Consider the following 11,637-nt stretch of genomic DNA (forward strand, 5'->3'; position numbering starts at 1 on the left):
CCCAACTTATTTATTGAATTTTAAGATAAATTTTTAATATATATATCAACTTTTAAAATATATCAATTGATACAAAATTAGTTAGGAATTGATGTGCTTTTGTAATGATTTGCTATCTAGTAGGCATGTAATGACTAATAATAATGTTGGTGGAAATGTTCGATTTAATACATTAAAAAAAAAATAAAAAAATTAGCAAAAAATAAATTAAATAAAATAAATGTTCAAAGCCTGTTGGGTTGACCCGAACCCAAAACTTTGGACAAGGGTTGAATATTTCTTGACTCGTAACCTGAAGTGACCCAATCCAAGATGACTCATGACCCAACCCTAATTAAAAGGTCTACATATTAATAAAGTTCTATTAGATGCTGAAGTATATTATTTTAACCAATTAGTATATATTATAAATGAATGTTTTACACTTTGAACTACTTTTTTCGCTCCAAAAAATATTATGATATAAAAAATTAATTTATATGATAATTTTTGAGAATTATAATCTAATAATTTTTTTTGAATAAAATTATAATTCAATTTTTATAGCTGAAATATTGGTATTTAGTCGAAAATAAAATTCTAAATTAACAATTTTATCCTGAAATTCTATCCAAATATAATTCTAAACTAACTTTTTTATCTTATGAAGTCTATTTAAATCTATCCAACATGGCGCGACACTTGGCAAAAAGTTGGAATGTCAAGTGTCGCTGCATCGTGACCTAGCTAAAAGTTTAGCTTCATATATTAGTTATATGATTATTATGTTACATTTTTAATTTAAACAAGTTTTTGGCCCGGGCAATGCCCCGGGTCATTATCTTTGTATTACAAATGAGGTTTTATAATTAAAATTATGTAATAAAATACAAATATAGATTAAATTAAATTATATTTGTTGTAAATAAAGAAGTAGTCGGGTACAAATAGTATAAAAATATTTAAGTAAGATGATAAAAATAATCTCACAAACAATGGAACAATATCGATGCGTCGTGATGCAAATCACTCACTTGAAAACGAATTTCCGACGCAACCAATGTGCTTAATTGTATTAGCTGGCACGAACCCTAAGGTTAACACACCATTTCCACATAAAGACACTTTTGGGTGGAATGTTTGAGTCAAGTAACTTATGCCTAATAGAGAATGTGTTTAGACTACTGTGTTTGATGTATTTTTCAAATGTAAAAATCATCAGAAAAAAAAAGACTTCTTCTATTTATAGAGAAACATGAAAGATCATAAAAGAAGAATCCCAAACATCAACGGAGGTGAATAATCACCTTAAGCATTCTCTTAAATGAGGGGTTATGAAAATTACTTATTAAGAGAATATTGGTGGTGATTAATCACCTTAAACACCATCTTAAATTGGGTGTTATAGAGCAACTCCAATGGTTGTAGCTAGGGACTTGCTTGCAATTTCAATAATTCCCTAGCTAATAGCTTGACCATTGGAACTAGAAAACTCAATTAGCTTGGCTAAGCAAATTAGCTTGGCAAATAAGCTAATTTGCTTGGGAATTAAACTTGCCAAAATAAAATGTTCATTGCACCAATTAAGCTCTTTCCATGTATTTTCTATCCAACAACTATTACTAAGCTAATAGCTAGCCATTGAAGCAAAAAGTAGCTAAAATGATAATTAGCTTAAAAGCTAATTGTCAAATTAGCTTGCCATTGAAATTACTCTAAGAATTACTCAAAAAATGACATGACGCCATATCATCTACCTAGCCCTAAAACAACAAATAATATTGATGACAACAATAACATCATGCTCGATAGAAGAAACTTACTAGTCGGATTAGGAAGTCTTTGTGGAGCTACTACCACCACATTCCCTAGTGATTCCACCACACTCGCGGCCCCTATTGCCATGGATGTCACTAATTGTGATGTTTCTGGAGATGAATGTTGTCCTCCCATGCCAAAAAACATTCTCAATTTTAAGCCTCTCGACAACCAAAAATTAAGACTTCGTCCTGCTGCTCATTTAGTGGATAACGAATACTTGGATAAGTATTCTAAGGCTATAAGCTTAATGAAGAAACTTCCTGAAGATGATCCGCGTAGCTTCATCCAACAAGCCAATGTGCATTGTGCATATTGTGTGGGGGGACACTATCATCAACTAGGGTTCCCAGATTTCGATTTTCTTATACATGACTCTTGGTTATTCTTTCCTTTTCATAGGTGTTACATATATTTTTTTGAAAAAATTTTAGGCAAATTAATTGATGACCCATCATTTGCTTTGCCTTTTTGGAATTGGGATCATCCTGATGGTATGTATATGCCCTCTATATATACAAACCCGACGTCAACCTTGTATGACCCATTTCGAAATGTAAGTCACCTTCCCCCAAACTTAATGGATCTTTCTCACGACGGGGATGATAATAATGAACTTACCCCAAAAGAGTTGATAGACTCAAATTTGGCAGTTATGTACCGCCAAATGGTGTCGAATGCCAAGAACCCAACATTGTTCTTTGGTAGGGCATATCGAGCAGGCGATGAGCTACCAATAGGAGCTGGGACAATCGAGATGATGCCACACAATATAGTGCACAATTGGACAGGAGATCCAACCCAACCTAATGGTGAGGATATGGGTATCTTCAATGCTGCAGCTCGAGACTCAATCTTTTATGCCCACCATGCTAACGTGGACCGAATGTGGGTGCTATGGAAAACCCTAGGGGGTAAGAGGAAGGACATTGAAGATCCCGATTGGCTGAATGTTTCATTCCTTTTCTATGACGAAAATGCCCAACCAGTACAAATAAGGGTTCGAGATTGCTTGGATCACAAGAAACTCGGATACATATACCAAGATGTTGATATCCCGTGGCTTAATTTTAGGCCTAATTCTTCTAAGAGTAAGCAAGATAAATCGTTGTCTGTTGCAAAAAGGAGGGAAGATTCAACATCAGGGATTACACTTCCTAGAACTTTAAACTCTACTATACGAACACGAGTGGCAAGGCCACAAAAATTAAGGAGCCAAAAGCAGAAAGAAGACGAAGAAGAGGTGCTAACGATTAACTTGGAGTTGTTGCGAAGGGATAAGTTTATCAAGTTTGATGTATACGTTAATGAAGAAGATGATCCTCCTAAGAGGATAAGTCGTGTGAACGCCGAGTATGCCGGATGTCTTGTGAGTTTGCCGCACAAGCAACACAAAAATAAAGATCATAATAATAAGACTTGTTTGACAATAGGGTTGACAGATTTGATTGAGGATCAAGGAGTAGATGACGATGATAGCATCGACGTGATATTGGTGCCTAGAGCTGGATCAGATGCAGTTGTCATCACCGATGTCAAGATTGAATTCATTTCTTGATGGTGGTTACATCTACTGAATTACTCTTAACCTATTGTCATCTACTCAATCTCATATGGTCTTATATCTAATTAGATGCAAGTAACGCATAAATAAGTCTTATTGCGACTTGTAATATAATAGATAATTTCACATAAATTTATACTTGTATATGGTAATTATGGGAGAAATAAAGCATCTATATATCATATCATACATTGTTTATTCGAGGTTAGTATATGGTAGTTAAACATTTTTATAATTCAGCGGTTGTGTTTCTCAACGTGATATAGCATATGAATGAAAATAATACCTCCGTTTCATATTATTGGCAAAGATTAGACATTTTTCCTCTCTATTATATATTATATCGTTGCAAATAATTTGAAGCAGAGATAGTAAAAGCAATAGATTAATCGTGTTTGAATTATATTGTCTACCTAATTAATAAAGTGTTTATATACACTGTCACACATATCGAAATTGGCATGTAGTTCAACACTTATTGAAATTTTTTTCCATACAAAGTGAGAAAAGAGTACTTTATTAGAATGGAGGTATATTTCAGGGAAATCATCTTGACACATTCCATTATGAGAGTGTATGTTTCTATACTCTTCTCACATAGAGGCCTGCTAATATCAATTTAGGATGTGATAAATCATTTTTTTTTACAAGCTCTACACAAATCATTTTAGTTATTGTACTTCGTATAAATTTCAATTCTATTACAAAAGTTCCACTTAATAGATTAATTTCAATCAGTGGCCTAGATCAACCCATAATTTCTCTTAGATTTCTAAATTAGACCAACATAATATACTCCCAAAGTCCCAATCAACCTTTTTTTTTTTTTTTTTTTTTTTTTTTTTGTGTGACACAAAAGTCCCTATAAACTTTGCCAGTACGTACAAAAACTACAATTTCGTGTTGTACTTAGGTTTTTTTTTTTTTTTTTTTTTTTTTTTTTTTTTTTTTTTTGGTTGTAGATATCCCCAATAAATATTTACTACAGTACTTGCAACTGTGCAATTGGACAAAATTAATACGGAGTACTTACTCTTCAGTCTTCACTTACTTTTCTCACTTTTGTTTCGGCTTCTCCCGCGTTCTCTCTCCGGCAACACCACTCCCACCGCCGGCGACGCTGCCGTCAACCGGTCCTCTTCAATTTCAAGGTTAGCTCATAATATTAGCTAAATTGTAAGTAGGTAAAATAAATTTGCCTTTTTTTTTGTTGTTTTAAATAAAAGATTATTTGTGAAATTGAAATTTATGTACTTTCTTTTTAATTACATGAATTATTGGTTATGTACATTGTTGAATTTCTTACCAATTGGGTATTATAAAGGTGTAATCTTGCTTATATTTTCTTCAAGATGTTGAGTTGTGTGAATTTGTATTAAATTTTGCATTTTGCAAGTAATTGAATGATCCTTCCTGTATTTTGTTGCGCCCCGAATTTTAGGGTTTATTTTGATTATGAGTTTTATGGTCTGTGTTTCTGTGTATGTGTGTGCCTGTGAATTGTGGTCAATTGCCGGGATTTTTGAATCAATATTGGTTTGTTTTTGAGGATTTATACGGCTTATTTCAGTTTCGGTTTGGTTCCGGTTTTTACCCCGGTTCGTTCGGTTTTGTTTTGGATTTGTTAATGTGTTTTATGGTTTGTTTGTGTTTGTGTACATATATGCTTGTGAATTGTGGTCTATTGGTCATTGTGAGGGAAGCTGAATAGCTGTTACTGTGTCCTAGAGTCAGTATCAAAATGACCCGGACGTCTATTGTTTGCTTTGGTATCTTCTGTTTTGTTTTGATTTTTGTCTTGTGTTATATCTATATGTTTATTGTTTTTGTATTATGAAGTATATGCTTGTTAATCATGGTCGATTGGTAATTACAGGGAAATTGGAACATTGTTGGTTTTCGAGGATTATATAGCTTTGTAATCATTTGGTTTGTATTAGGAAGGTGACAAGAAAAGGGAGGAGAAAAGAGGCAGGATTTGGCCATGGATATGGCGATATTTGAAGGATCAGATCTTTTATTAGACATGGAAACAAACGCTTGTAATAAAAAAAGACGGAGGGGTGAATCCTTTGTTACTGCTCAAGATAATAAAGCTGATGAAGATTACGTTTCATTTTTGGAAGGTTTACAGCAGTTTTGGGAAGCGAAGTTTGTGGAGGATGACGATGTTGATCCAACATATATGGAATTCTTGGGAAACTTGAAGGAATACAAGAATTCATATATGTGTGATGTGTCCATAGAAAACGGTGTATTGTTCCCAATCTATTATGAAGATGAATACGAGTCACCTAATCTAATGAAAAGGAAAACCCCACAACCTCGTAGTGGTACTGTTATTCATGAGAAAAGGAACTTACATCGGGATGTCGGTTTAAAATCAACTCGGAAAAATTCTGGTGTAGAGGATAATTCATGTGATGTATTTCCCAGGAGCTTAGATGCGGCTGAAAATCCTAAATCTGGTTGGAAAAAATCCAAAGCTGGGAATGTCTATTCTGATGGATTCAAGAGGAAAACTCCTATATCTTGCAGGGGTGATCGTGCCAGGGAGAACAGGAGATTATACGTTGATCGTGATCAAAGGAGTTCGGATTCTAGGAATGATCATCTTGAGGAGAATAGGAGTTTAGACATGGATAGTGATCAGATCAATTCTGATTCTGAGAATGTCCGTGCTTATGGAAACAAGAGGAAGACTCCACATTCTAGCAAGGGTGATTGTGTTAGAGAGAATAGGAACAACGTGGATAGTGATCAGATACTAGGTCCAAAATATTCTGGATCTGGGAAGAAGATGTCTATAATAGTTGATGAAACTTATGAAACGTTCTTGAATAGTCTCCACATCACTGAGGACTCTGTGATCTATGAATATGAGGACCAACAGCGAATCTTTTATGAACCCAATGATCAGCAGAAAACTGGTGTTAGAATTAAGAAAGATACAAGACCACCATCATCAACTCGTAAACCTACAACACCAATTCCAGGACCACAAACTCCACCTTCTAGAGCAAAAATTACATCACAAAAGAAATCAACTCCAACAGATAGCCTTAATACACTGAGCACATCTGTAAGTGTTCTTTTAGCAATATTCCATTTCATCTAAATAGTGCATTTTTTCCCCCACCTCTGACATTCACACTAACTTGTCTATTATCCTGATGCTTTCCCATAGAACGAGACGTGCAAAAAGGGGAAGATACAACGAGTAAATTCTTCTGCGTACTGGAAGAAAGAGTTACATGATTACCTAAGAAATCCCTATGAGAGAAAGGAGTTTGAGGAGCTTTGGGCGGAATTTAATACTAAAAAGCCTGTGTTAATTTATAGGGACTCCCGTAGCGGTGGATCTTACAGGCCGGGACATATGAGCAAATCTTTGCTTGAAAAATTTCCAGGTAAGTTTGTTCTTGGTTTGGTTGATTAGAGTGCTTCTTTTCTGTCTTCTCTTTCATCACTGCAGCTTAAGAAAGCTGGGAAACTACTTAATTAAAATTGTAAACTACTTGGTCCAATGAGTTAGTTATTACATGAGATCACTTATGTGAAAGGTTTTTTCTGAATGATTTGTCTAGCTGTTATAAATGACGTACATTTATTTGTTTCACTAAATATCACAATTTTCTGTTTTTTGAAATATTGACCTACCTGTAACTCTGTCAATAAGAATGAAGTATGAGACACTTAAGGTGGTAAAGCAAACGGATAAATTGGTAATACTTTCCAAGACAGCACTGGCATATGTGGCTCTTACTCATAAGAAAATATCATACTTCTTTCTCTTTCTTTTTTTGAATTGCCTGTAGTGTGATGCTAATATGCTATTAATGCTGTCACTTGCATGTCCTTCCTTTTCCGTGGTGCAAAAGATTAATTGTTTCAGTAAAAGTTGAGTTCATGTGTACTTTTAGACAAACAATTCATATATCTGTTGATGTCAACTTAAAAATTCCTCCATACTATATTATGGTATCTGATGTCATTTTGAATGTAAGAGTGCTATGTGTTCTTCCTTTTGCTACCTTGACAATAATTGATATTTGTAAAATAATAGGTAGATAAATTCACCATCCTGAAAAAAAAAAAGCATTTTTACTTGGCTTTGCTGATGAAACAATAATATAACCATGAATAGTGTAATTTGTGGAATAACGAATAACCTTTTAATCCATGAGGACCATGACTAAATATATGTGGCTTGTATCAATAAGTAATTAATTACAAAAACATAAGCTGTTTCTTTTGTTGCTACTAAGTTTCCTACTTTATTAACAATAAGCATAAGGGTTCAAATCAACTTAATTTCTGAAGTCTCTTGACTTCTGGTGCACATTCAACATCCTATCTGCAAAACAGTCAAACTGGTGTGTTAAATCATTTAAGAAATATAATCTATACTCGACAAAATTAGGATCCATGACAAAAGCTTTTTTCAAATCTTTTCCATCGCCATACCACATTAGTACAAAGACAATAAACTCATTTCTATGCAATGTTTACAATTGGCATAATCTTTAAAGGATGATAGTTTTGAATCACTGGTTTTATTTTATTTTATTTTATTTATTTATTTATATATATTTGCTTAGGTCTTGAGTTCACTTGAAAGAATATATGAATATATCTAAACTCCAAACCTGAATATACAATAAAGGAAAATAGGCTTATTTATGCTAATTTTGTTATCATGTTGCTTTTGTGGCTAAGCTGGTTCCCATGGTTTGAGTATAATATTTTAAGGCATTGAAACAGTTTACTACCCTTTTTCTTTTTTCTTTTTCAAAACTACATACTGTATGATTTTTCTTGCTTATATTATCCTGCAGATTTTTGTCTGTCTTGTCTGTCACTGCATCATCCATTTGCTTATCTTGATGTCAGATCTGCAACTTGAAATAAAAAAGGTGCAATCCAATCGCCCCAAGGTTTTGAATCTCCTACGAATGTGTAGGTTTTATTTGCAGGTAACAACTCATTTATCTCGTGTTTGTTTTGGTTATCTTCTCTTCCTCTTTCTTGAAGATTATGTCACTAACATCAATTAGTTTGAGATTAAATTTATTAGCCCATGCGGTTCTTGGGATATAAAAGCCCACCAACATAACTTGGCTTCTTCATATGTTAGTAGTTTTTTATGTCAGTATGGAACTTTTAGTTCGCACCATACCCAAACAGAAATAGTATGGCCTTGATTCTAAAACAAAACTGTAGAGCCATATTGGTTGTAGATTAGTAGACATAATTGGCAATGGAAAATCTCTCTTTGTTGATGATTTTAGATGATCATCCTGTTCTTCCTGTGTGAAATTTCTGGTTTTTAAGCGATAAATTGTGTATATTAGGGGTCAAAGGTGAGTCATTCAGTCTATTTTACTCCATACTTAAGGGCCTGTTCTCTTCAGCTTATTTTCAGTTCAATTCAGCTCCAATAAGTTCAGTTCAGTTCTTAATTTCCTTCTCTCATAAAGGTCATGTTTGATAATTAGAGTTTTGACCAAAAATTTGCTTATTTGACCAAGTTTGAGGTTTGACTACATAAATCATCTAATTTGGTTGTTTGATAAAAGAGCTTTTTAAATGAACTTATTGAGGCAAATAAGTTAATTTGTAAAGAGCTAAAAAATAGAGCTTTTTAGATTAGCTTATTGAGTAATGGATGTCAAAAGACAATTTTAATCCTAAAAGTTACTCTAATTCACATTCTTGCCCTCCCAATTTCTTACCCTAGTCAAGTAAAAAAAATTTATCAATGTCCTAAATTGTCATTTCATATGTTCAACTAACAAACAACTATAAATAATAAGCTAATTTTACCAAACAACTCTACATAAAAAGCTCCTATAAATCAGCTAGTCAAAACAGCTAATGCAACCAGCTAGTCAAAACAGCTACTGCAACCAGTTCTTACCAATCAACTAACCGCTAATTACCAAATAGGGCCAAAATATTCAGTTCAGCTCAGCTCAGCTTCAATAAGTTCAGTTCAGCGCAGCTCAGTAAATCAAAACAGGGTTCATTATACATCATAACCACTGGGTTTTTGTATAACCTCTTTGGACTATTTTGCTTATCAATGGGCAAGATCTTACTGAAACTGTAATGATAACTTCATCTGTGAAGTAAATAATTTCTCTGTCAATTAGTTGTCTTTTTAAAATAAAGGATATAATCTTTTGGAAAGTTTTATTTGTCACCAATGTTCTTGTGACTACTTCCACCTATGATGTTTTATCTACCTTAACCAGGGGAAGGAGGTAGCTTGAAGAAAGAAAAATATCTCTATTTAATGAAATGATTTGGAATTTGAAAGTAAATGTTAGATAGTTTAGCAAGAAAACAGCCTAAGATGACTGAAATTTACTATTCTGATGCTCATAAATTATGGCAAACCGCAAACTGCACTAGACATTTACAGATGCATGGTCTTATTCCAATGAAGTGCATGCTGCCTAGGAGCATTTTAGCTTGAAGATATTTTATATTTAAATATTGAGAGGAGGTTGCTTTTTAGCAATGCCTACGTTTCTTTTTCTATTTAGCTGCAAAACCACATTGTTTTAATGATTGTTTTCTAACAATTAGCTTTTATTTTTGGCACCAGAAAATTCCTTCAATTCCCGCTGGAGTTTGTGAGCCTTGGAAGGATGACTCGACTAAGAAAATTCTGCCCAGATCATCCTGAATGACTATAAAATGGTTTCACTTGACTCTGGTTGTGCGGCAGGTTATGGTTTATCTTGTAAAAGTTTTGTATCTGATTCTGATTTTTGCTCCAGTGAACCATGCTGATGTACATGAATGTTAAGCTAAAGGAAGAAATACTGAGTATATTAGTGAATCATCTGGCTCATTGAAGATCCCTTTTTGTATTACATCAAAACAAGTTTCAATGTGTTGCAATAATATTGTTATATCTTATTACATACCTGTTTCTGGTTCCCATTATCTTATTCTTGATATTACTGTACATCTGGTAGCTCATTGCTGTTGAATTTCATTCGCGGTTTTCCCATGCTGAAGTTCAATACTCTTGAATTCATGTTGTATTTTATCTCACCGTCATAGAGCATCTTTCTGATGTAATGCTCTATGTCTGATCCAATGAGGCGAAGTGTGTATTCTGTCAGAGGTGCACCCTGGTTTCCGATCAAAGATTATACTGTCAGAAAAATCAGCAGTATTACTGACTCAAAAATATTGGACAGTATGTAATTTTTTGGCACTGCATATGTATAGAGTTTTCTACAGATTAGTGATTACTGATTCAGACCTCTGTTAGCAGATTGGACCTAAATTTTCCTATTTTTGACTCCATCAGCCACTTCCTGTGAGTTTTCCAGTAAAAAAATTCTTAGTTTCTTTCTCAATTTCAGTATCAAATATTATACGAAGTCCAGTATAGGGTTACATCTGAGACATTTTTTAGAGTTTAGGATACTAAGTTATTCTTCACTATCTAATATTTAGGGGGGGTGTTTGGCTAATGGCTTTTTGTTGGCTTTTTAATGTGGCATGACCGGTCGTTTATTAACAAATTTAGGGAGTATCTTTTCACTGTGTACAATAGAAATTGGCTGTGATTAGAAAATTTACATTCCAGAGTTAAAGCTGTTGGGATGGGTTATGGAAGCACTTGAATTTTCTAACTATTTGATTACACTAATATGATTATAATTAGCCCATTTGGCTGAGGAAATTAGAGACAATACCTCATAATGATCGACGAGCTCCTGGAAGTAGTTGTAAACCTTGTTGCAGCTGTCATCAGTCCACAAGAATTCATTAGTTGGATCAAGAATAAGGGTGAGTTTATCCATCTGCGTCTGATCCATTGCGCAGGTTTCAGGGTCAATGTAGGCAGCATAGATCCTAACATGCCTGGTCACACTGCTGAGCCACTGCCCTCCATATTCTCTTGCCAAGTTTCTGTTCTTGACATTCACTTGGGGTTCAATTGGCGTCGGTATTTTCTGCTGTTGCTTCATTCCTTCTTGCTCTTCATTTTCATTTTCTGCCTTCAATTGCTCTGATTCTTGAACTTCAGCTTGCTGTTGAGCTGAAATACGGAAGCTGAGCCTCTTTGGCAGGGCTCGTTTGCTTCGGATGTTTGAAGAAAAGGTAGGGAGTTTAATTGAAGGTATGTATGATGAAGCAGCTGCCATAGTTAAACAAGTTGCTTTGGTTATTGTTCTGAGGCATTGCTTCCAATGTATTTGAGTCCTCTATTTTTTATTTTTATTTATTTTTATTTTTATTTTTTTATT

At 34.0% G+C, this 11,637-nt stretch overlaps 3 protein-coding genes across 4 annotated transcripts; 2 read left to right on the forward strand and 1 right to left on the reverse strand.

Annotated features, from left to right (window-relative positions):
- Positions 1–1,717: 1,717 nt before the first annotated feature.
- LOC145584232 (polyphenol oxidase, chloroplastic-like) lies at positions 1,718–3,355 on the forward strand. Its single transcript, XM_081641128.1, has one exon. The coding sequence runs from the start codon at positions 1,718–1,720 to the stop codon at positions 3,353–3,355; it is 1,638 nt and encodes a 545-aa protein (XP_081497254.1).
- A 953-nt stretch (positions 3,356–4,308) lies between these two features.
- On the forward strand, positions 4,309–10,308 carry LOC145586470 (uncharacterized). Of its 2 annotated transcripts, none has more exons than XM_081643311.1 (5): positions 4,309–4,512; positions 5,306–6,443; positions 6,549–6,771; positions 8,255–8,337; positions 9,975–10,308. In XM_081643311.1, exons 2-5 carry the CDS (start codon positions 5,346–5,348, stop codon positions 10,053–10,055), a joined length of 1,485 nt encoding a protein of 494 aa, XP_081499437.1. In that variant the 5' UTR covers positions 4,309–4,512; positions 5,306–5,345; the 3' UTR covers positions 10,056–10,308. The 2 variants fall into 2 exon arrangements, with proteins under 2 accessions (XP_081499437.1, XP_081499436.1); XM_081643310.1 differs by having other exon boundaries at positions 4,310–4,512; positions 5,238–6,443.
- Positions 7,483–11,586, reverse strand: LOC145586471 (NAD(P)H-quinone oxidoreductase subunit M, chloroplastic-like). Its single transcript, XM_081643312.1, has 3 exons — positions 11,083–11,586; positions 10,300–10,509; positions 7,483–7,718 (listed from the first exon to the last, which is right to left on the reverse strand). Exons 1-2 carry the CDS (start codon positions 11,533–11,535, stop codon positions 10,333–10,335), a joined length of 630 nt encoding a protein of 209 aa, XP_081499438.1. The 5' UTR covers positions 11,536–11,586; the 3' UTR covers positions 7,483–7,718; positions 10,300–10,332.
- Between the last annotated feature and the right edge of the window lie 51 nt (positions 11,587–11,637).

The sequence above is a fragment of the Chenopodium album genome, chromosome 16 (assembly GCF_948465745.1).
Source record: "Chenopodium album chromosome 16, dcCheAlbu1.1, whole genome shotgun sequence".
NCBI lineage: Eukaryota > Viridiplantae > Streptophyta > Magnoliopsida > Caryophyllales > Amaranthaceae > Chenopodium > Chenopodium album.